Here is a 27105-nt window from a genome sequence, read left to right on the forward strand (position 1 = left end):
CTGCAAGCAGAGGAAATGAAATTCTGAGAGCAGCTAAGGGAAAAACAAGAATGGACAGAGTGAGGAATGCAGATATTAAAAAGGACCTTAAACAAGAAATTATGAGAGTAGAAATCGAAAAAAAAGAGATTAAGATGGTACGGGCATGTTAACAGGATGCGTGTGCAGAGGCTCCCCAAAATTATGGAAGAACTAACGATGGATGGAAAAAGACCTAGAGGGCGTCCAAGAACATGGTAGAAAACGGGAGTGAGAATACCTGTGGAAATGGGAGGTGTGACCTGGCAGCAAGTGGAGAAAGAAAATTGGTGAGAGGACCGAGCCAAATGGAGAGGACTCGTCAGCACCCAGACGGCAATACCTGTAGCGGCAAGGGGTGTAAGACCAAATTAAAACGTACCTTTTGACTGAAAGTATTAGGCCTACTGTATTACCTTTGTTAACTGTATTAAAGCATTAATTTTGAGATATTGTTTTTATTTAATGAACCCTGAGCCTCATTCAGAGTAAGCTTAAATTAGCTATTTCACTTATTAATTAAAGTGCTATTACTGTGCGACAGCAGTATTTTGTTTTATTCTTTTAATGATAGTTTAGGATTTATTTAGATGTAATTTCAGTCTTTTCAGAGCTATATATTCATTGCTCTGTAATAGTGTATAAGCATGATTATTACTGTAAATAAAATTAGCTTTTTACGAAAATACCGTGCGTGTATATGTTTTGTTTCTTTTTTCAAAGCCAAAAAATGTGTCAGGCTTGTCGAGTTTCCCGGAGTGTCGAGTTATCGAGAGTCCAGTTTTCGGGGTTCTAATGTTGATCATATTATTCTAAAATGCTTTAAAAACTTTAAAACTCACTATGTTTCATATAAAATTTAGAAAATTTCCCGGGGCAAGACCCCCAGTATGAGACACCCCCCCCCCCCCCCCCCCAATAATTTTTATAAGTCAGCGCCCCTGCACAGACTGCGATATAAGCCACTGCAACAAGCTGTGTACAAGCTGCTCCACTATTTCATTATATAACGTGCTATTGGCAGTGTGCATGTCAGAGGCACGTTGAAGGATTGAATATTTACTGCAGTGCGGGAGAAGGAATTGATTTCTATTGCTTGCGTGTGTGTGTGTGTGTGTGTGTGTGTGTGTGTGTGTGTGTGTGTGTGTGTGTGTGTGTGTGGGCGCGTGTGCCTGTGTGCGTGTTTTTTTTTTATGATGGGTCGCTGACTAGAAATTCGGAGGCAACTACTACAAGTCCCACTTCCCAATTCCAACAAGGGTGTGTACTTTAAATATGACATTTTTTGTGCATGTCTTATGAACACAACAGGAAGTCCTCTAAATATGTCCAATACCGATAAAATATGTGCAAGACTTCAGCCCGTTAAATGGCTACGTCTAACGTATCAAAAGGAATGTAAACGAAAAAGAAATATTTAGGTTTCCAACTGGTAACTTCTATGAATCAGGTAGGTGAACAGTGCAAAACACTCCTTGTAATGTACAAGCTTGTAGCGAAAAGAGCTTTGATTTAAGGATACTATAAAAGAAGCAGAAAAGTTATTTTGCCCAAGTTTCCCTGTTAAATAAATGGCACAGTAGAGGAGTGGTCAAGTAAAAACTTTGGACCAAGGTAACACCGTTGGATTTTTAAGTGAAAACTAAGTCGTTGATACAGTTGACACATCCTTTCATACAGTATAAATCGAAGAGAATGTGCATGTGGTCGATGCAGCTTTGAAACAACAATATAAAGTTCTTCATATTCTGTGAAATGTCTTGATACACTTCAGCAGCCCCTGTATCGCCTGGAATGAAAACTAGAGAATTTGCTTTGAATATTTGAAACAGAACTGGCGATTAGTCCGAAATCAACTAACAGTTACGAGAGCAGGGCATCAACAAGGAAGCACTTTTCAGAATGAATGCACGTCTACTGAGCAACCACTAAGTACAGGCTGATCTGCCTGTATGCATCAGTAGATAGATACTTACATAGAATGTTCTACGGGATAACAATATTCTATAAATATGCAGTAAGTCCCTGAAATCAGAAAAGTTAAATCATAAATACCTGCCGTAGGAAGGGAATCGAGTCTAAGACTGCACGACCGTAACTAGCTACTACAGTTGGTACATCAGAGTGGTCGACTCACAGACACGTCACTCCCGATTCTCCAAGAGTTTTCGTCAGTTTATCCTTTCCACGAAGCAATTCTGAAAATGTGCCATCGACATATTTCCGAAGCTATCGAGGTGTCGCCTTTCGTTCAGATAATTCACATGTACCATATTTCGCTTTCACTCTGGTAAGAATTTATGTTATGACTTTTTGGTGCCTAAGATGCAGTCCGAAGGATAAACCACCCTACCTAGGACCACTGCGCACTAGCGCAGTCCAGCCCGACATGTTGAAGCTGCTCTGAAATTTTTCACACTGGCGGAATACACCGAAGAAATGTACTGTCAACATTTTAAGTGCTAAGATGCACTGTAAGTATTTTTAAAAATGTCTTGAAACTTGCCGCATTCGTAGTTCGTCAGGCGGCTGCAGCAATGCACACACCTGCTTTAGCTGTAGGAGACATCCAGTGCACAACACGGAGGGCACATATCCCCAGAATGACGGCACATCGGTTAGCGGATAACACGGCACGACGCGATCGTAATTTCTAAAGCGAATTTCGTTTCATTTGGTAGTTTCACTAGCACAGTTGTACACAGTTGCTATTCACTCGGATTTGAAACATTTGATTTCCATAATAACTAGCAGTTGCCTTTCCGGCGTGCGGTTTGAGGCGCTCTGTCGCGGATTGCGCGGTCCCTCCCGCCGGAGGTTCGAGTCCTCCATCGGGCATGGGTGTGTGTGTGTGTGTTGTTCTCAGCATAAGTTAGTTTACGTTAGTTTGAGTAGTGTGTAAGTCTAGGGAACCATGACCTTAGCAATTTGGTCCCATAGGAATTCACAGACATTTGAACATTTTGTGCCGTCGCTATTGTAAACATTGGAGGAAAAACAGAATTAATTTTCTTTGTGTTCTCTTCGTATGTACTTCCTAACAGCATCTGCGTCTGTGCCGTTTCCTAAGTTTCGCAGTAACGTGGTATCCAATTTGTTGTGTTGGCAGAAGAGTCAACTCAGTGTTACTAGTGGAGGCTGAAATGCACGCGTTTTAGCTCACGCAGGCTGGCGTGAGGAGGGAAGAACTATACTGACGTGAGGTCTGGAACATGACAGGGAATGAGAATTCAGAAAGCGGACGTAATTAGTTTGATACTTAACTCTAATCCATTAATGATGAACGTCGCTCTTGAAGGTACATGATTCACAATATCAACATCAATAGTAACTGAATATGGCGCCTTGCTAGGTCGTAGCAAATGACGTAGCTCAAGGCTATGCTAAACAGTCGTCTCTGCAAATGAGAACGTATGTAGACAGTGAACCATCGCTAGCAAAGTCGGCTGTACAACTGGGGCGAGTGCTAGGGAGTCTCTCTAGACTACACCTGCCGTGTGGCGGCATTCGGTCTGCAATCACTGATAGTGGTGACACGCGGGTCCGACGTATACTAGCGGACCGCAGCCGGTTTAAAGGCTACCACCTAGCAAGTGTGGTGTCTGGCGGTGACACCACATTCCTCCCCCGCAAATCGGCGGACGGTTGTGGTATACGGCCTCCGCCCGCCGTGGGGAGGACCCCATGCCGATGTATGCGACGACGAGGGGAGCCTGACAACAGGCGAGGCTGTGCCACCCGCACCCTGCCATTCGGACCGCGGGGAGCTAGGGAAAACCTACTCCAGGGTGCACGCCAACATGTGGTGTATGCGCCCGTAAAGAGACAGGAAGGACCGAAGGGTCGACGTCCATCGGGCCGGGCCACCCGACGGGCGAATACGACATATGGTTCTGAGCGGGCAAGAGTTCCATGTCAGAGGACAACTGGTCACGGGAAGCGTTCGGCGGCGCGTGACCCAGGGAGGCGCCCGACGGCTGCATCGACGCGTCCACTGCGGGCGTCGCCGGCGGGAGAACAGGCGGCGGCGGCGGCGGCGGTGGCGGCGGAGCGTCGCCATGGGGCAAAATGTAAGGCAGCGTCGGTAACACCTGGGGCTGAGGCGAGCCAGTAGATGGGTCGCCGGGGCGCTGATCGGTCGGCACCGTCGCTGTAAGCAGACGGCGAGCGGCAGATTCCGTGCGACGACAGAGGCGCAACTGATTGAGATGCCGACGCACTTCGCCAGAGGCCCCCAAAACCAGATACATAGCGTGGCCGAGGCAGCGAAGAATGCGCCCTTCGGGCCAACGTCGTGAACCTCGATAGTGGCGGTAGTAGACAACGTCACCTGGGGCAATAGCAGGTGTCTGCCGCTGCACAGGAATCTGATGCGGCGGATGTAGCAAAGACATCAAGGTTCGATGAGGCGACCGTGAGGCAACTCAGCCGGCGAGCGACCATCTCGGGGCTGAGAGCGATACGAGGACAAAAAGAGCAAAAACGCGTCCTCCCGAGAATGCGACTCTTTCAACTTCAGCATCTGTGACTAGAAAGTTCTAGCCAATCGTTAAGCAGCACCGTTTGACTGGCGAAAACGGGGCGGACGTCAGATGTTGAATACCATTAGCCTTGCAGAATGACTGAAATTCTGCGGACATGAATTGTGGGCCATTGTCGGAAACAATTGTCTGTGGAAGACCTTCAATGCAAAAGATAGCAGATAACGCTTGGATGGTGGCAGATGATGTCGTGGAAGACATCCGGACAACAAAAGGAAAATTACTGAATGAATCTATCACAACCAACCATCGAGCATTCCAGAATACACTAGCAAAATCGATGTGTAAGCGTCGCCAAGGGAAAAGTGGCTTTTGGCCATGCAAAGAATTTCGTCGGTGGTGCTGATTGTTGTGCGCCACACACCATGCAAGAAGAGCACATATTCGTAATCGCGGCATCGATTCCGAACCAAGTACAGTGCTGACGAACAAGTTATTTCGTTCTCACTTTACCCCAATGTCCTTGGTGGAGAAGCTTTAAGACAGAGGACTGTAACGAACGTGGGACCACGACCTATGAATGATCATTATCAGAACGCAACAGCAAAACACCACGTCGAACAAAAAGTCTCTCCTTGTGAGCAAAAAGTCGGCGAACCAACGTGTCCAAGATCCGTGACTTTGACAAGGGCCATTGCGAAACAACAAAACGCAGAACGATAGCAAGGACAGGGTCGGCAGTTGTGGCTGAAGCCACACGACGAAAATCAATCGGAAACGATTCGACCACGTCATCGGTTTCCGAATCAATGAACATGAAAGCAAGTTCGGAGGAATCGAATGCCCCATCCTCAGCAACAGGCAAACGGGACAACGCATCGTTGTTTCCGTGCTTAGCAGAGGACCGATACAAGATATCATAGCGGTACTGCGAGAGGAAAATAGACCAGCGAATGAATTTCGGTGCTGTACGTGGAGGTACAGGCTTGGTCGGATGAAAAAGCGATGGCAAAAGGTTTGTGGTCTGTGATTATGGTAAAGTGACGACCATACAAGAACTCATGAAACTTTGTAAACCAAATACGAGAGCCAATGCTTCTTTCTCGATCTGTGAATAATTTCTTTGTGCAGACGAGAGTAATTTGCACACAAAGGCAATAGGGCGATCGTGCGACCCATCTTTGTGCGCAAGCACAGCACCGATCCCGAAATCCGATGCATCCACCATCAACAAAAGGGGCTTCCGTTGATCGAATGGTGTAAGGTAAGTATTGAAAAGCAACGGCGATTTCAACCGGCGAAAGGCGCGTTCGCATTCCGTCGTCCAGACGAACGGAACACCTTTACGGCGTAAGCGATGAAGCGGAGCTGAAATGGGAGAGGCGTATGGGATATATTTATGATAATAATTGATTTTTCCCAGCACATTCTGTAGCTGCTTCAAATTCTGCTGTGAAGGCAAGTCTTGTATGGCACAGAGGTGTGTGGGACTGGGATGTATGCCTTGGGCATTGAGTACATGTCCCAGGTATGGCAAGTCATAAGCAAAAAACACACATTTGTCCTTCCGTAAGCGAAGACCATTTTGTCACAAGACCTGAAATAATGTTCTGACATTGGCTAAATGTTCTTCTTCCCTCTTTCCGGAGATCACAATATCGTCCAGATAGTTTGCTGCAGTAGAGACCGACGCACAAACAGTTTGTAGATATTGCTGAAACAATGCTGGGGCGGATGTACACCCGAATGGCAGTCGTTTGAATTGATACAAACCAAGATGCGTGTTAACCACCAAAACGCGCTGAGATTCTTCGTTCACCGGTATTTGCAAGTACGCATCTGCTAGGTCCAACTTCGAAAAATATTTGTCCAGGCACAGTTTGTCGAAAAGATCTTCCAGGCCGGATAAAGGAAAAGTTGCAATCACTAGTTGTGGATTCACTGTTGCCTTGAAGTCCACACAAAGTCCCAATTTTCCCGAAGGTCTTGGCAAAATTACTAAGGGTGGTGCCCAGAGAGAAGCCTGCACACGTTCAATTACACCTTGTGATTCCAAATCGTGTAATGTTTTTGCAACCTCATCACGCAATGCGTGGGGAACATTGCGTGCTCTGAAAAATTTCGGTTGCGCGTTTACTTTCAGTTCCAAATGTGGTTTATAGTTCTTAGCGCAACCGAGGTCCGGTGCAAAAATGTCTGCAAATTCTTCACATAGTCGAGAAACACTGTCTGAAGGCACAGTCTGGTTCACTGATAGGACCTGATTTACTATAGACAAGTTAAACAACTGAAATGAATCGAAACCAAACAAGATCACTGCAGAAGAAGAACGAAGGATGTAAAATGACACAAGTTTTGTTCGTCTCCTGTATGTTGCAAGAAGGCTGCACTGTCCTAACACAGGGATCTCTTGTCCTGATAGTTAACTTAACATTTGCGGCACGCAACGGGCGTGTGCCCAGCTGTTTATAAGTTTCTTAATTGACCAGTGGAACTGCAGCTCCGGTATCGAGCTGGAATGGGATGGTTCAAATGGCTCTGAGCACTATGGGACTTAACATCTATGGTCATCAGTCCCCTAGAACTTAGAACTGCTTAAACCTAAGGACATCACACAACGCCCAGTCATCACGAGGCAGAGAAAATCCCTGACCCCGCCGGGAATCGAACCCGGGAACCCGGGCGTGGGAAGCGAGAACACTGGAATGGGATCACTTTGCCGTTAATGCCCAAGTCTACAAAAAGTTTATTGTCCTGCTGACGACAAGAGCGACTGTCTCGTGCAACGTGAACTGACACTGGTACAAAATCGCTTGCAACTTGACGGGAGTTCCGGCGATGTCGACGTACACTATTTGTGGGACGAACACAGTCACTGTTAGAGAGAGTGGCACTGGGCGGAGTGGAATAAACGACATGAATTTCCATGGGCGAAGTTTCGCGAGCCTGAATATCCTTGGTTCGATTCCGATTCCGGCGCAAAGCAAAGGGCCTGGAGTGGTTTTGAGTTTCCGATCTGAGCTTTTTCTGGCAAACACTCTGAACATGCAATTTTTTATAACAGTAAAAGCAAATGGCTTGTCGTGACGGGCAATTCTCACGCGAATGTGTAGTAGCGAACCGCGGGCATGATTTACGCACTGCATTTGCTTGCCGGCGCGGCACGCGTGGCTGAGAGCCTGGCGGCAGCGGCACGCCAGGGCACGAGGGCTGTTTACCGCTTCGTGCAGCTCGCCCGGCGGGCTGGTTAACCTGACACACGGCTGGCGAAGTTTCAAATGATTCCTGAGCAAAGTCAGGTGTGTCCTGCCGATCCAATATGTCCATCACTTGTTGAAGGGAGGGATGGACTAGTTTCAAAATCTGTTCCTTTATACGAACATCGGAAACGTTCTGTGCAATTGCATCACGTACCCTAGTATCTGAATATGGGAGTCCACATTGACACTCAAAAGCACAATCGCTAGTAAGGCCTTGCAAGGTTGCAAACCACTCTCGATTAGTCTGACCTATCGTACGTTTTGTACGAAAGAAGGTATACTGTTTCGCAACTACATTGACTGATTGTTTGAAATATGCATCTAATGCAGACAAAATTTCTTCGTAGGACAGAGTTGCTACATAAAGTCGGGGAAATAATTTGACTATCACACGGTAGGTTTGCACACCTACGGATGACAAAAGAAAAGGCTGCTGCTCATTACCTTGAATTCGGTAGGAGGCGAGATGGAATCCAAATTGGCGTGACCACTCCGTCCAGCTTTCCAGTGCAGCATCAAAAGGTCTGAGGTCTGAAGGTCGGTGCAACTGCTTGTTGTGGCTGCATCAGCGGTGGAGCGGCGGATGCCGCATCGTTTTGTATTGCACGTTGACCCTGGACGAGCTGCCCAAGGGCATCCAGTAACGCCTGCGTCTGCTGATTCTGTAAGCGATAAAATTCGGAGAGTACTGTAACAACTGTAACGGCTTTTGACACAAATGTAACAGTTGTGTTACTAAATGTGACAGTTCTGTCACTCAATGTAACTGGGTTTTCTCTTTTGATGCTGTCAATTGTCAGGATGAGCATTCTAAAGCATTCTGTCAGGGTGAAAATATTAAATAAATTAACTTTTCTCTCTTACAACATGTGGGCAGGGTGGGTTCTTCCTTGGCTCGGGTATGAGGTCGAATGAAACATCATTTTTACATAAGATAACTTTTATTGAAAGTTTCGTACAACTGTATCTTACTGGGACGTTCTGGTTCGGAGAGCGGCAGCCGTGTCGTTTGCGTAGCCTTCTGCTGCGACAGCGGCGGCGGCGTCTGATTACGCGTAGCGGTGTGTATCTCGTGTCGCCGTCCCGCCCAGCTGACCGGAGACGCGCAGCGCGAGGTGGCCCGTTTAATTATTGCGAGCGACGTCGTGCATCGGATGGTGATACCTTGAATGTGACGACCCAGTGTTTCTCTTCTCTAAGCGGCCGCGTGTGTTGTGCGTCGACCAGCGGAGCGGCGCGGCGGGGCAAGGCCAGTGTCCCGAACTCGAACCACGGACTCCCGCTTGCCAGTCTTCGGCTGTCAGGTCTTTATCCCAGCTCACAGGTGACTGCTGAGGTGAGGCCGTCTCCTTCCCGTCCTCACGAGTCACCCGGGTATGTAAAAATCAGACTTCCAATACCTTTTAACTTCTGTCTTCTGGCGCCGCGGCTGCTGCTTGCTATTCCATTACAGCGGCGGACTTGGTGCGACTGTGCATGATGTAGTCTCTCCTTGCATGACGGTCTTCAGCAGCGAAACTGACTGAACACTACTGCTACTCTTCTTTTCTTCCTTCGTCTCTCGTCTTCGTCTCCGTTCCCGTCTCCGTCTTAGTCTTCGTCCCCGTCTTCATCTGTCTTCCTCTGTCTTCATCCGTCTTCATCTGTCTTCATCTGTCTTCAACTGTCTTCATCTGTCTTCCTCTGTCGGGCCCACCGCGTCTCGCGTATTTATTCACTTCAGTTCACTGGAGGTGAACGACTTCACGGCCATTGCCTCTTCCGTCACGTTGAAAAGCTTCTCGAAGAATCTTCTTGACCTCGGTCATTGGCTCTTGGAATGTAGGCGAGGGCCTTTGCTCACATGCGACAACTGAGAAACACGTGAGCCGGTCGGGCGATGCCCTGACGGCTGAATCGACAGCGCCCGCTTATGTGGAACTGCTGACTTCTGGTCATTGTCTCTTCTGTTCTGCCCGCTGAATGCCAGTATGTAACTCTCTAAACTAAACCAAGTTTTCCATTTATATTCTAATTTCTAGTTCACTTTTATTTCACTAATTTATTTACTTAAGTAACACTCAACAGTACATCTGGAGTTGTGGCTAAGCCACTACCCAATTAAATCAGGGCAGTATAGTTAAGAACACTGTTTTTACTCGTCGCCAATGTTGTGTTGGCAGAAGAGCCAACACAGTTTTACTAGTGGAGGCCGAAATGCACGCGTTTTAGCTCACACAGGCTGGCGTGAGGAGGGAAGAACTTTACTGACGTGAAGTCTGGAACATGACAAGGAATGAGAATTCAGAAAGCGGGCGTAATTAGTTTGATACTCAACTTTAATCCATTAATGATGAACGTCGCTCTTGAACGTACATGATTCACAAAATTATCTGTTCAGAATACATTCTTGAAGATACTAATTATAGTAAATGAATATGGCGCCTTGCTAGGTCGTAGCAAATGACGTAGCTGAAGGCTATGCTAAACTGTCGTCTATGCAAATGAGAACGTATGTAGACAGTGAACCATCGCTAGCAAAGTCGGCTGTACAACTGGGGCGAGTGCTAGGAAGTCTCTCTAGTCTAGACCTGCTGTGTGGCGGCGCTCGGTCTGCAATCACTGATAGTGGCGACACGCGGGTCCGAGTATACTAGCGGACCGCGGCCGATTTAAAGGCTACCACCTAGCAAGTGTGGTGTCTGGCGATGACACCACACAATTAATCTCATCTACTTTGCAAATGCAAGATATGAAGCATGTGGTAATCAATCGAAATTACCCGTTCCTCCTGAAGACCTATTTATTTCCGATAGTTAATTTCTTTGAAAAACACTGGAATGTTGTTGACATGTTGTTAGAAATTGAGGAAGCATTGGAAGAAAGAGGAAATAACTCTCACAATTCCGTGAATTGAGGGTCGGACGATGGTAGATATGCTAATTAAAGTCCAAAGCAGGAATACAGTGCTTCCCTAGCCCAAAGAAAAATGGAGAGCAATAGCTTTCAGTGACAAATAGAAGACTGCAAGTTTTTTTGTTAAACGAAAGAGGGAGCAAACGGTTAAAGTTAAGCTGTGTGCAAAGCCGGTTTCTTATCATAAAATCTGAATGTGAATTTTATAAATGGCAGAAAGATTTGCATGCTATACAAAAGAGATGCTAAAATGAAATTCGCAAATTGTGACAGAAAAATTATTCGAAAGGTTTAAAACTGCTCGTTAAAGTCTATGCACTATTAGTGAGGGAAATCTAAATGACTGTGCCCCTATAGATAGCAAGTGGGATGAATTTTACTGAATTCCATTGTTCTTCCACCTACTTAAACAGATTGAGAAAACTATGTCGAAAAGGAAGTCGCAAAATCACGAAGTTTACTTGAGGTAAACATGCAGGACAGATGTGTTTGGCAGGTAGTACTAAATGGTTCAAATGGCTCTGAGCACTATGGGACTTAACATCGATGGTCATCAGTCCCCTAGAACTTACAACTACTTAAACCTAACTAACCTAAGGACAGCACACAACACCCAGCCATCACGAGGCAGAGAAAATCCCTGACCCCACCGGGAATCGAACCCGGGAACCCGGGCGTGGGAAGCGAGAACGCTACCGCACGACCACGAGATGCGGGCAGGTAGTACTACAGACAAATCTGTAACTTCTTGTTACCTGTACAATGCAGTGTATAAGGCCAGTCAGTGAGGTTCCGTGCAACAACTGCGTTCAGACAACGAAAAAAAGTCACTTCTGGAGCCAGAGAATACTATTACCCATAAGCATACAACAATACCAGTGATTAGCATCAATGGTTACTGTTTTAGCAGCTTTATATCTATCTTGAAGAACCTCAGTGGCTCGCCGCTGTGTCCGAGCGGTTCTAGGCGCTTCAGTCTTGAACCCTGCTGCTGCTACGGTCGCAGGTTCGAATCCTACTTCGGGCATGGATGTGTGTGATGTCCTTATGTTAGTTAGGTTTAAGTTGTTCTACGTGTAGGGTACTGATAACCTCAGATGTTAAGTCCCGTAGTGTTTAGAGCCATTTCATCCATTTTGAACCTCAGTGCAACTCAGGACCTCAAATAAAAAAAAGAACTGTTTGATTGCAAACGTGTTGTAATCGTCATAGCAAACACTGGAAATACGAGAGAGAATAATTTTCCATATTACGTCGGAAGCGTACTCATACCAGTTGCAGAAAATTACTCACTGCTTTTATTGGACTGTTGGTCTCGACATAACGATTTCTCTAAGTTCAAGCGGACGATGACAAGGCTGTTGATGTAATTTAGGTGCAGCCAAGATCTAATAGTGTGATTCAGCATCTCGATAAAGAAACGTTGCGACAGTGTAAAGAATTTCAAGGGAAAATTGTAGGACAATACAATTTCCCATAACTATTGTTATTTCAGGTTTATCACCGAAACAATATAGTCATTTGTGCATTGACAGTTTGCATCAGCAAACTAAAACTGAACTCCGTCCGAACAGTCCTTGAAGACCAAACGGTGCCGAAATGATCACGTTCTACGAATTTTATCAAGTATGTCTTGTACACAGCACAATGTGCAGAACAACCTCCACTATCATTTCTTTCACCATCCCAATTCTTCTTTAATAAAACTAGTGATTACTGTGAAGCTGCAGAATGCATTATTTTTTTCTTTTGTCAGGTGTGCCTTTTATAAAGAGAATGTTTGTTTTTGTCATCAAATAGACTCTTCGCATTTTTTTATTGCTACAGGGAATAAATAAATGTTTAATTGTTTGTAGAGTATACATTATTCAAAAATTATCATAACTGTGCTACAGGAATTGTTATAAAGTATGTCACTTCAGCAAATTAACGTCCTGTTCAAGGGAAGGACTATTCCGCCAATGCTATTTTACCCATTGAATAAGTACACTTTTCAAAAGAACTATAAGTGATAAAACAATGAATTTTTTACTGCATATATATAAAATATATGCCTCAATGCACAAGTAAAATGAACATAATACCTCTTATGGTTTTGAAGGAAAAAAAGTTATTCTTTCACTAGTAAAATTTAACTTTATTTTGTTCATTAATTATTATAAAACATTTTCTGATTTTTTAGTGGTTCTCAATTTACTTTTAATAACTTATTACCATCCGCAGTACAAATTGACAAAATTTCATGCTTCTAACCCCATTAGTTTATCAAATAATGGTACCTGAAAGTAAAGAAAATGTAGTTTTGAGAAAAATCCATTTGAAGTTTAATACTGCAATTCTAGTATAGCTATTGATGAGAATTACTTACCACTAATATTTTCCTGCAACATACTGAGCATCATCTGAATCATACTGATCTTCTTTTCTTCTCTTGGTCCCTCTTCTTTTCTGTCTGGCTTCTTTTGTGCATTTTAAATTAGCAATATCTGCTTTGCGGATTCTCTACCTATTTGCACCAAGGAGTTTGCAGTATTTCCACTACATTTTGAGTCAAATAATTCCAGAACATCCAGTTTCCTAATTACACCTTCACTGTAGGGAAAAACAGCATCATAAACACCAAATTTGAGGGTTGTAAGCTGAGCAAATGCTGTTTTCGGTAACCGGCTACAAATGACAGTATTCACACATTCATTTAAATTTTGGGTTTTCCTATGAAGACATTTCTTCAGAAAGGTATCTTGACAAAGGTCTCTAAACATGGGTTTAATTTCATTCATTAGTGATGTAGGTAAAGAATGTTTGTGGTCATATCTGGCACTTCTTCTGCACTTGCACCAAGTGTCAGGATCATTCAGGCAAATACCGTGTACTGGATTTTCATTTGTGGAAAGCTTATGGAAAAAGATAGGCCATACAGCTTTTTTCATGTTTTCTAAATTCCCTAGATATCTTCTTATGGACGATCCATAATAATTCTGTAATCTATCTACTTTAACATTTGTCAGGCGACCTTTACCACCTATCCTCTTACCATCTTCCAATACTATGTTTGACACTCCTTTCGATAATCTTCTCAACCTGGACCCCATTCTCTTCTAGACATGCCCAATGCACTCTAATTTAGTAATTGTGACATTAGGACCACATTGCTGTTCTGAACATACCCGGTCATAATAAGCCTTGCCGTCATCGTCCCCAGATTGCACAGAGCGTCAGGAAAAGCATCATACCACACGAAAAAATTGTCATATTTATATAAAACAAAACTGTTTCACGCAGGAAAGACCAGGCATTTCAAATATCCTAAAATCTAAAAATCCAATTTTTGAAGCCCACTTGCCTTCCGTCTCCCATTAATGGCAGTACTCTATAATGAAGTGTCATAGGCCGCATTGACTCTGTTTCTTCTGTTAGACATTTGTGTTAGAGTTACGTCTGCATCACATTAGCTGTTAGTATGAACTGCAACATATTACAAAAAATTAAAGATTTCGGAGCATTTTAGGTATAGTTTAAGCGCTTAAAACTCGGGTGTGTGCACTTCCGATTTCGCGCTACGTGGTGCTATAACCTCATGCCGCGGCTGTGTCTGTTTAACCACGCGCCATGCCGACGGGCTGCACAAACTGTTGCCATAATCGGTTCTCCGTGCGCCACAAACGAGTAACTTTAACACTTTATAAAGGTATTATCTGTACGCCTTAGCAGCTAGAATTTTTCAAGTGTATTTCTTTTGCTGTGTTCTTCCTACGTGAAAAATTTCAGGGTAGGTTTTGACATGTATTTCACCATTGCCTTGTTACCAAACGACCCTGGGGTTTACATTCGGCGATCACGCCATTTCATGTTCGATGCATTCATTCCCTATGAAGTTGCGTACGTTTATGTGGAACTGTGTCGCTACTTTGTCTTATATCACCTATGACGCAGTACTGAACTTGAGGGGACTGCTAAGTCGTTTTAGTGAAGAATACTGCGACAATCTTTGATGGAGACACCTTACTGTCAATTTGATTCGAAGGTGTTGCGGTAGCCTATCTGTGCTTCTAAAATTTTGTCGCTTCTTTTACTGGACCTTTGAAACTAAATTTTTAAGAAACATATTTTCTGATCCGGTAACTGAGGACGACGAAAGTGCGACTCAGTTCTGCAATCGAGATATCAATATTAGACAGTAGAAAAAACAATAGAATAAACAGGAAAAACAACACTTTTGATTTCGTGATAGTTTCATCATTGAAAGAAAAGAAATGTTCTACAAGTAATACTCATGACTCGAAAACCTTTCTTTTCAAAAAACTCTTTTCTGAAAACTGTTAACATTAGTATATTCAGGGAAGACCTTCAGCGTTTTTTGAAAGTTGATTCTTTGCTGTTGCTCCCGAATTTATCCTATTATAATTTGATGTGTTTCCTGTAATGAGAAAGATAGTTTGCAATGATTGAACAGTTCTATGATACCTGTGTGTAAAGAAATGTTCTCTGTGTAGTAACTTAAAGAGGGAGAGATGATGAGATATAATTCTCACGCACTGAGAAATAGTTCACGCAGGAATGATTTATTTCATGAATCATCAGTACGCATCTCGTGGGACACCCTTAGACGTCTCGTGGCAGAAAGAATAGGAAACATGAAATTAAGAAACAGTCATTACAACGACCTAAATTCTAGATAAAGGCAACGTCGTGTAATGTAAAAAACAGTTATCACACATCTCGTATCTCTCAGAACACCTTTTCACCATATATCACGGCAGCTGTGACTTCACGTATCAGTGCTTGAAACACGGAGGAGATAATACAGTTCAGTAGTGAGCTCACCAATCAGGAATTCCAACGTATGTCAGAAATGATTCATGCGTTTTGGTGTCCTAGGGAATAAACACACACCTATTTCCAGTCCCACCACACTATCGACTGTTGTAGTGTTTGAAAGAAAAATTAGGAAGAAGAATTTATTGCGAAAGTATGAAAGTCGGTGTAGTGGGCTGTTGGCGCGAAAAATTTCAAGAATCACAATAGCAAGTATTAGATCCACCGTCTACATCTACACGGACACCCTGCAAATCACACTTAAGCGCCTTGCAGAGGGTGCATCGAATCACCTTCACAATCATTTTCTATTCTTCCACTCTCGAACAGCGGACGGTAGAAACGAACACCTATATCTGTCCGTGCGAGCTCTGATTACCCTTATTTTATTATGATGATCGTTTCTCCCTATGTCGATCGGCGTCAATAAGATATTTTCGCATTCGGAAGAGAAAGCCGGTGATTGAAATTTCCTGAGAAGATTCCGCCGCAGTGAAAAACGCCTTTGTTTTAATGATGTCCATTCCAAATCCTGTATCATGTCTATGACACACTGCCCCCTATTTTGCGATAATACGAAACGTGCTGCTCTTCTTAGAACTTTCTCCGTGTACCCCGTTAATACTATCTGGTAAGGATCCCAGATCGCGCAGCAGTACTGCAAAAGAGTGCAGACAAGAGTAGTGTAGGCAATAACTTTAGTAGATCTGTTACATTTTGTAAGTGTTTTGCCAATAAAACGGAGTCTTTAGTTTGGCTTTCCCACAACATTTTCTATGTGTTATTTGCAATTTAAATTGTTCGTAATTGTATTCCCTAGGTATTTAGTTGAATTTACAGCCTTCAGATTAGACTGATTTATCATGTAACCGAAATTTAACGGATTGTTTTTAATACTCATATGATTCCCCTCACACTTTTCATTATTTAGAATCAGCTGCCAATTTTTGAACGATTTAAATATCTTTCTTAAATCGTTTTTCAATTTGTTTTGACGTCCTAATGAGTTTACTAGACAATAAACGACTGCATCATCTGCAAATAACGAAAGACGGATGCTCAGATTGTCTCCTAAATCGCTTATATATAAATATGGAACAGCAGAGGGCCTGTAACGCTAACTTGAGAAACGCCAGAAATCACTAATGCAGTCAAATAAGTAAGACGATTTCCATAAGCACGCAATTTCACTGCATGCCGCTCGTGTGGTGCAGTGTCAAAAGCACTCAACAATTCGTGTGAGTAAAGATCTTGTTGTGTTTCACAAGAACGGTGTTTTCTATATCCGTGCTGAGTGTATGTCAATAGCCGCGCAGGATTAGCCGAGCGGTCTCAGCCGCTGCAGTCGTGGACTGTGCGGCTGGTGCCAGCGGAGGTTCGAGTCCTCCCTCGGGCAAGGGTGTGTGTGTATTTGTCCTTAGGATAATTCAGGTTAAGTAGTGTGTAAGCTTAGGGACTGATGACCTTAGCAGCAAGTCCCATAAGATTTCACACACATTTTGTGTGTGTCAATAGACGTTTTCTTCGAGGTAATTCATAATCTTCGAACACAATATATGTTCCAAAATCCCACTGCATATCGACTTTAATGATATGGGGCTGTAATTTTCTTGAATACTGGTGGACCGGTGCAGCTTTCCAATCTTTGGGTACGGATCTTTCGTCGAGCGAGCGGTTGTATATGGTTGTCAAGTATGGAGATATTGCATCAGCATACTCTGACAGTAACTAATTGGTATACAGTCTGGACCAGAAGACTTGCTTTTATTAAGTGATTTAAATTGTGGGGAAGGCTAACCAAAGGCTGCGTTTTATTGGCAGGACACTTAGAAAATGTAACAGGTCTACTGAGGAGACTGCCTACACTACGCTTGTCCGTCCTCTTTTAGAATACTGCTGCGCGGTGTGGGATCCTTACCAGGTAGGACTGACTGAGTGCAAAGAAAGGCAGCACGTTTTGTATTATCGCGAAATATGGGAGAGAATGTCACAGAAATGATACAGGATTTGGGCTGGAAGTCATTAAAAGAAAGGCGTTTTTCGTTGCGACGGAAACTTCTCACGAAATTCCAATCACCAACTTTCTCCTCAGAATGCGAAAATATTTTCTAGACACCGATCTACATAGGGCGGAACGATCACCACGATAAAATAAGGGAAATCAGAGCTCGTACAGAAGGATATATGTGTTCATTCTTTCCGCGCGCTGTGTGAGTTTGGAATAATAGAGTATTGTGCAGGTGGTTCGATGAACCCTCTGCCAGGCACTTAAATGTGATTTGCAGAGTATCCATGTAGATGTAGATGTAAGTTGCTTCACTACTCCGAGGGTGTACTTATTTCATACCGTCAATGCCCCCATCCCTAGTGATACGTCTAACATCATTTGGAAGCGTCCGCCGGAGTGCACAGTTTCTGTGTGCTTCGACGGCTGCAGTATATTGAACATTATCTGTGTCTCCCTTACGCCCTGTGAACACACGCGCCTCGTCCCTCTGTTGCAGGCGTGGAGAGGGAGTTCTCGTGCGGCCGGCTGTTCTACCGCACCTTCCACCTGGACGAGCACCGGCACGCCCTCTACGTGGGCGCCATGTGAGTAACCAGTAACAAAAGCGCAACTAACGCGTCCAGCACTGCAACTCATACTAGCTGCTGCACTGGGGTATGTACAGTCTCTTTGCACTGTGCGAGTGTGGGATTCATTTGCCCGCAGGGACCGGAAACGGTAACTAATTCTACAGGCTGAACCTGAACATTTCCGAGGTGTTTCAGCAGTATTTTCTGAGTCTGAGTATTAATAAACTGCTAGTGCGACTACTCGGTCCCATTTGAAGGTTGCTTATCCAACGGTTACCAGGCCAACAAAAAGTCGATTTTCAGTATTTCATACAGTTAGGTCGGGTTTGAAAATTTAAAGTACTGTTATACTCTTACTCATTATAAGGCATAATTTAGAGTTAAAGGTTTAACGCAGTAAGTCAAGAGTATTTAAATTAGGACCTGGGTATTAGACTAACTCACAGTGTCCAGAGTACCCAGATCGTATTCGTGCAGATCATATTAGAGAATGAGACTACTAAAAATTTACCTGTCTCAGTTACACTTTCAGTTGCGTGAAACTGCTTGACGCTTTTCGATATTACATCGTTTTCAAATGCAAAGAGGGGTATGTTCATGATATAAATAATTAATGGTCACATTAATGCCGCAATGAATCTCCTAACGTTTATGGACAAATCTTACAAAACTAAAAAAGAAAAATATAAAAAGATTTTCATGTTGAAATACTGTTTATATTACTGACATAAGGGTGCATCGTGCCTTGTCATCTGCTGTGAAGCACCACAGGCAAGTGCAGGGTAATCTTAATGCTACGTGGTCTCAACTCAAGACAGTAACGAGATGGTTCTAGTGTAGTAATATGTCTACCAATTACCTATACACTTGTGTATAGAAATTCTAAAAATTTAAAAAGTGACTGAAATAGCAGTAAGACTACTAAACTGTGCGAATTAAATTTATCCTCTAAGCAACTGCATAGTAAAAGAACCAAGAGGAGTTACATCTCTAACCTATAACCGGCTATACTTACTGAGGCAAAATATAGTTGCATGTTAACTTTTTCGAATTTTTAAAGTTTCCGTACGCTAGTGTATAGGCAACTGGTAGACATGTTGCTACGTAGCGCCTTTCTTTGACCAGCTTAAGACCATGTAGCATTACAATCAATTTGCCCTTGGCTGTGGCTGTTGGCACCAGATGGGGAACCTCCAGGGGGCTCGCCGCTCTTTGGTGGGTTTGTGCTTGGCTACCACGGGATCCCAGCCCTTGCAGCAACTTTTCCCTTCCGTGCTGCATGTGCGGAAAGCCATCAATATACCCCACAAAGTGTTATGTGCGTTAAAGTCGCCCAGTAAGAGAAAAGGTGGTGGCAGTAGGGCTATGAGCTCAGCCAATACATGCTGTGGGATATCAACATCCAGTGGAAGATAGAGACAGCAGATAGTAACAGCCTGAGGCACACTTCTCATTATTTAGAATCAGTTGCCAATTTTCGCTTCCTTAACTCTCTTTACAGCCAGTGTGTACCTCTTGAAACTCCTTTAGAGGCCGTCGCTGTTCAGGTTTGGTTGCCACTGGTGCCTTCATCTTGGCCTTCGTGGGTGATAAGGTCAAGGTGATGGTCTACCGTTGTGACGTCAAGCCCTATATCTCTCCCCAGCAGCGGCAACCTGATTATCTCTCGGACCCTGTTGAATGCGCCGGACGAAATGAACACCTTAGCACTCTAAATTGGCACTCAGCTCGTCATCAGACTGCAAAAGGAGGTCGCTGTGGAATATAACACACTGGACAGTATTTAAGCACTTATGGGGCGTGATTATAACAGAAATATACCCCAACCTGTCACATGCGAGTAATGCCTGTGACTGGGCAGAGGATGCTGTTTTTATGAAAAGTGCCCCAGAGCGCGTTTTGGACAAGCCCTCCACCTTCCCAAACATGTCCTCTAAATGCTCCACAAAGAACGGAGGCTTCATTGCCATGAAAGACTCCCCATCAGCTCTCATAAATATTAGGTACTGGATCGAATAAGCTTCACTGTCATCCTTAGCCTTTAATTCCACCCATGGTCATACTTATGAACATAGAATTGCACCCTCATACGCTTAGAGACTGCTGGCGGCTGGCCACCAGGAAGAGAAAATGTGCCACACTTCATTACATGTTATCCGCCCTGATGCCACCCATTCCGACCTAGGGCTCTCCCTACTGGCGCCACCCGGCCGCAGCAAGGGCCACCTGGCAGGATGGTCATTGCCAGGAGTCACGATACTCCAGTGAGATTGGCATCTACGCCTTGGCGTACATGGGGAGTTAACGGCGCAGGCATCAGCAGCGCGGTACCTGTGTTGTCAGGGGGCTACAACCAACAGGGTACATGGCGGCTGAAATATTATTGTATCTCATTGATACGTATCACAACCCCTCGGGAAGCATTAAAGATAAACACCAGTCCTAATTGTCCAATTGTAAAGTGACCTGCTTCCAAATTACATACAAAAATAACCACTATTTCAGTATACATATAATTCGAAAACGATGCTTTGCTGATTAACATTCTTCTTATGTGAGAAACATAATATAAATGTGAAATTAATACTGTAACTAATCGAAAGAAATGTAGCACATGGTCAGGATGTACCAGTAAACCTATCAGTATAAAATTACTACAGCTAATTAAATAGAACATATAAATAAAGCACGTTAATTGAATCTCCGATATATGTTGGCACTAAAATTCAGGCACTAGTTTATTTGTTATAAACAAATTTAGAAATGTAATTGTTACCTGTAACATAATTAGTCGGAAAATATTATATTAATTCGTAACTAAGTTGAAAATAGGTTCACCTTGTTCAGCACTGAGATTGTAAATTTTTAGCAATGTGTATCTCATATTCGGTTTAGCTTTTAATTGTGTTTTTACATCAAATTGTAATTTTCATTGTCTGTAATTGTTAACAAAAGTATAAATAGAGGTCACGCAGGCGCCTTGGGGCACTCGTTTTTTGGCTAGGGTTGTGAGAAAATGTATTGTAGGGAACTCTGTGTCGTTTGATGTCAACTTTGGGTACATGTGATGTAACGGATACAGTTCACCAGGCTCAGACACCAGAGTCCTGGAAATATTTTGGTATTAAAACTGCACTGTACTTTGGAATTTATTTGGGAGTCTTCCGCAATCCTTTTTATAGGCTGCACAGCGACGAGACATGAATCCAGGAAGTTTACAAAACCCCGAGAACTAAACAACTCTCAATGTTGGTAGAATTGACGTGAAAACAACAGCGCATCGACTGGGCATTTCACTCAAAACATTTGCAACACGGAGGTGGGAAAATATAAACATCTCAACGTGGTGGAGGAGCTGGGATCAAGTGGAAGACTGTGCAGAGGACGACTCGCAAGAATTCCATGTACAAGAGGCAGGAACCATAATCTTGTACGTTGCAGACTGCGTCACGGACGTAGCCAGAAGCAAAATTGATATTCTGGAATGACATCGCGAATGAATCAGATAAGTACCCCTTTTAATCGTTTTTATTTCAGTCGCAGACAGTGTCCTACAATTTTCTGTTTTTGTTTCATTGTGTGCGTGTTACAATTTCACTTGATAGGCAGGAAAGTGTTTTGTCCAGTGTTTAGCCACTTTGATCAAAATGAGCGAAACTCTGTTAAATCGAATAGGCATGACCACGCGGTCAGGCCGTCAATTTCATGCTTCAACTCCAAATGTACACTTAAACAGTGAAGCAAATTCCGCAAGCAGTAGTTGTTCGCCTTTTCATGATTTTTCTGGAGCAAATCAGCAATCAAATTTAATTGATCAGATATGTCAATTGTTGAATAATAAACTAGAACAATTTGTAACTCAAAGTAACCAATTAGGGAGAAACATTAAAGAGGTCACAGAAAAGCTGGACCAAAATTTGAAATCATTGAGAGAATAAATCAATGCAACAAATAACAAAGTACAAATTTTTGCATGTGACATAAAAAGGGTAGAAACCAAAGTTGACTGTTTGGAGGCTTTCACAATCTCCGAATTTAAAGAAACAAACAAAAGCGTTGAATTAGTAAACGTACGTGTCAAAAACACGGAAGTAGTCGTTTTAAATGAATTAGTGAACCGAAAAGACGAGTTAAAAATGTTGCAGGAACTCATTGTTTCAGAAAAAGAAGTGGTAGGGGAAAGATTGAAATTAAATTCTGCAATTGTTTCTGATAAGATATTCCGTATTGGCGAGAAATTAGAAAGTGTAACAATAGAACTGCAAACAGTCAGCTCTGAATTTTCAAAACTGCAGAATAATATAATGTCCAATTTTGATTCAAACCAGATGTTTGTGCATAGTTGTAACAATGTTGGTTTAAAATGTTACCCAGGTGATGCGAAATTGCATCCAGTTGACTTTGTGCATCAGTGCAAAGACTGTTTCCAACCTAACATGCCAGAGTCCGCTAAAGTTATATTTCCGAAACGTTTTTTGGATGGTGAAGCCCTTACATGGGCGAACCAAAACGTTGATACAAATACTACGTCTTTTGCCGATTTTGAATGCCAATTCTTGGCAAAGTTTTGGTCGGAAAACAAACAGGCAAGAATAAAATCTGAATTTCTTAACGGTAGCAAATATCACACAGGTCTTGCAATTAGCATGCGAGAATTTTGTGAAAAACAATTAGGGACATTGCCACATTTGAGCAAACCTTTGGACGAAGTGATACAGATTGACGCATTGAAACGGCGTCTACCACACCGTTTTCAGTGGGGACTTGTATATGGACCAGATGATAGTGTTGACGAATTTTTACGTTATGTAGACAGAATTAACCGTGCATGGCAGAATGATGACAGACAGTACAATCAAAACCTCAGAAACACTCACAATAGGAATTGGGGGGGGGGGGGGGGGGTAACCAAAACAGTAGTTACAACAGACACGAAAACCATCAAGAACAGAGAAACAGTAATCAGCCTCACAACAGCAATTCCAACCAGGGACACAGGTAACCACCTGGTTGGGAGCCTATTAATATGAGGTGAATAGTTATGGCACAAACCAGGCAAATAGGAGGTTAAAGAGACGGAAACATAAAAGCAATCATAAATGTAATGTAAATAGGGACTACTACTTAGATGATACTAATTATAAGCTAAACTTTTGGGATCACATGTTGAGTGAATTGAATAATGCACATACTCAAGCAGGGCCACAGTTTGAACTTAATGAACATGACTTAACATTAATTTATGACACATCAACACCTGATGTAGACAGAACTTATGATATGTATGGTATCACTAGCTTGTTTTCTGATGAAGGTAAGGATAATGAGGTATCTATATTAGTAGAAATTGGTAGCCAAAATGAGGACATAACACCTGACTCTGATAATGAAACAGGTAGCGATTTCAGTAGTGTAACTTCAGATGTTGAACACTTTGTAGTTAAGGCAGATGTGCATGCAGAGGCATCACCCACAGTTTATTTTGATGATGATTTTGGTAAATATAGTGTTGTGAAGGATGATGTATTTGATCATTACGTACACAAGACGAATTAGATGGCATTATTTACGCTGAAGTTATTGATAATGGTGTTGCAGCTGAAAGTAACTCTGAATGCGAAATTGGTTCATGTGAAGATATTAAGAGTGCAAACAATGTATTGGTAACAATTTGTATAAAAGAAATTTTAAGTGAATCTACTAATAAGAACGAACAAGCTAAGTTGATAGGTGAGAAGATTTTTGAATATATTATCAGTGAAAGTGAAGTTTGTTTAGAAAATAATAAGGAATGTGAAGTCGTCAAATCAGATCCATCCACGAAAGATAATTTTAAGTCTAGTGAAAGTAAGGTATCTGTTTCATGTGTATTTGATTCCAGTCATAATGACACTCAATCTTACGTTGATTCTGACATTGAAATCTGTGGTGAAGAAGTATGTAACAACATCGATACAACTGAATTAGAAAGTGACTTCCTGGCAGAGAATGTGAATAGTGACCTTAGGTAGCCCTTACGTAGAAATAAGCATTGAAAATTGGTCAGGACTTTGTTTGATTGACACTGGCAGTCCCATTAGTAGTATCTCAGCCAAGTTGAGGAACAGGATAAAAGACACTGAAAGTTACAACGAATTTCCCATCACAGGTGTATGGATTAAAGGCGCCACTGGCAAGTTTAGTAAGTTAATATATAAACAAGCTTTAGTTACATTTTCTGTTAGCAACATTGATTTTGAACACGGTTGTTTAGTTATTCCAGATCTCAATGAGCAAATGATTTTAGGGATGGACTGGATAGTTAAAGCAAAGGTGAGTTTTGATTGGCAAAATTCAGAATTACTGTTCACTGAACCAAAGGCCAGTATTCAAGGTAAGGTAGTGATCCACTTAAATTCAAGTAGAAACAGTAGTAACCATATTAGGGAAATAATTTATCCAGAGTGTAGCCATTACATGGAGGAAGAGGAAAATAGGGATCCCAATAACCAGAATTTGGTTGATGATAGTTACTCCCTAACCATATCAGAAAAGGTGAAAGAAGCAAATGACTTGACTGAGTCTGAAAAGCAGGAATTAGAAAATTTTCTCTGGGAAAACTGTAATATTTTTAGTGATCAACCTGATAAGGTCAAAGATTATGAACGTCATTTGAAGTTAAAGCCACACGAACCCTTTTTCATTAAGTGTAGTGGGGTACCTATCCGTGAAAGGAAAGAAGTGGAGAGGGAACTCCAGAAAATTCAAAGATGGAGAACAGTAGAGAGAAGTCGCAGTCCATATAACAGCCTGATGGTCTGTGTTTCAAACGGAGGGTGGTGGTGTTAGGCTGGTATTGGATTCACGTCACCTGAATAAGTTTATAGAAAGAGAAACAGATCGTCCTGAATCCATGGAGGAACTCTTGTACAAATTCAATGATACAAAATATTTTTCTAGCCTGGATTTGACCTCAGGTTTTCATCAAATCACATTAGCACAGGATTCAAGGCAGTACACAGCCTTTTTATATAATGGTAAATGTTTTCAGTATTGTGTTGTTCCGTCTGGGCTGAATGTGTCTGTAGCTGAGTTTATTCGAGCTTTGGATCATGTGATTGGAAGTGAACTACTATCTAAACTAATTATTTACGTGGATGATATATTAATAACCAGCAAAATTTTGGAGGAACACCTTGATACTTTGTACAAATTAGCCTATAAGTTCAGGCAAGGCGGTATGAGCCTTAAATTAAGTAAATGCAAATTTGGAGTATCAGACTTGAAGTTTTTGGGCCATATAATTAACAGAGAAGGCATTCTACCTGACAGTGATAAAATTTCTGCAATTGTCCAGTTTCCATGGCCAAAGAACAAGAAACAGCTGAGGTCATTTTATGGTCAATGTAATTTTTATCGTAAGTATGTCAGCACCCAAGCTTTAAATGCACTGTGTTTGAGAGAGCTATTAAAAAAAGAACACCATATGGGAATGGACAGATCAGTGTCAAGCAGCATTCGATGAGATCAAACAATAACTAAATAACAGTCAATTACTCCACAGACCCGACCTTTCATTACCATTTTGCCTAATGTCAGGTGGTTCAGATTACGGATTGGGTGTACATTTGCTTCAACAGAAGGAAATTGATGGAAAAATAGAACATATTTCAATCAGTTTTGCCAGCCGAGGTCTGCAGAAACATGAACGTAACTACACGGTGACTGAGAAGGAACTACTTGCCATTGTATGAGGTTTCACTAAATACAGGAACTATGTAGCAGGCCATAAAGTTATAGTTTTCACGGATCACAAAGCTCTATGTTATATTCAGGACTGTATAGTTTTCAATAGTAGATTAACCATGTGGGCCACCTTTTTGCAACAATTTGATTATAGCATTCAGTATATAAAAGGAGATCAGAACATAATTGCTGATGCTTTGTCTAGATTATCTGTGAGGGTTGGCCAGGAAGAAGAACTATTGGATAACACAGTGTTTAAAATAATGTACATGACAGGGATTAAGGGTGAAAAGGAAATTACTAACATTTGCAGTCAACTTAGGAGATACCAGAACCAGGATGATGATTTGAAACTTGTGAAAAGCCTTATTGGTAAAAGGGGTTATAAAAAGGTTGGCATGTATCATCAAAATTTTAAAGGCATTTTATTCAGGAGACATAACACTGACTCTGACACTGGAAGGTTTGTTGGCCTATACAATGTGTTGACGTTTTAATTAAGTACACACATGAGAGCTATGGACACTGTGGAATCATGAAATGCACTGACAAACTTAAGGAAAATGTCTATTTTAATAATATGTTTAGAAGAGTATGACAGGTTATACAAAAATGTGATCGGTGTCAAAGACTAAAAGTCACAAATCAGAAATATCAAGGTTATTCACAAAGTATTGTGCCAAAAGGCAAATTGGAACTGATAGGAATTGATTTGTTTGGCCAATTGCCGAGACCTAACGAGGGTTATACGTATTTGTTTGTAGTTGTTGACTTATTCACTAAACTAGTAAAATTGTATCCACTAACGAAGGCAACAAGCAGGAAAATTTTAAACTGTTTCTGTAATGATTACTTCACACAGGTTGGAAAACCAAAAGCCATACTTTCAGACAATGGGAGCCAATTTACATCTAACCTTTGGAACGACTTCGTGAAAGATGAAGACAGTAAGCACGTTCTTATTTCTGTTTATTCTCCATCTTGTAACCCAACTGAGGGCTATATGCGTGAAATAGGCAGGCTTTGTAGAACTTACTGCTCTAAAGATCATACAAATTAGTCAAGTTACATATGTGATTTTGAAGATGTTTTGAACACCTTACAACATACAACAACTACCTTTATGCCTTATGAAGTCCATATTAACAAACACCCACCAAACATCTTGTATGAATTGATCAATTTCCCTGTCTGTAATGAGTTAACACCGGACGAGAGAATGGAAATACACTCCTGGAAATGGAATAAAGAACACATTGACACCGGTGTGTCAGACCCACCATACTTGCTCCAGACACTGCGAGAGGGCTGTACAAGCAATGATCACACGCACG

At 42.3% G+C, this 27105-nt stretch overlaps 1 protein-coding gene across 1 annotated transcript in view; it reads left to right on the top strand.

The window, feature by feature from the left end:
* Positions 1–27105, top strand: part of LOC124805421 (semaphorin-2A-like) — a 1298470-nt gene that overhangs the window by 450215 nt on the left and 821150 nt on the right. Inside the window, exon 2 of the mRNA XM_047265983.1 lies at positions 17974–18061. Within this exon, the coding sequence (XP_047121939.1) occupies positions 17974–18061 (88 nt within the window). The remainder of the gene's footprint in view (positions 1–17973; positions 18062–27105) is intronic.

This window comes from Schistocerca piceifrons, chromosome 7, assembly GCF_021461385.2.
Source record: "Schistocerca piceifrons isolate TAMUIC-IGC-003096 chromosome 7, iqSchPice1.1, whole genome shotgun sequence".
NCBI lineage: Eukaryota > Metazoa > Arthropoda > Insecta > Orthoptera > Acrididae > Schistocerca > Schistocerca piceifrons.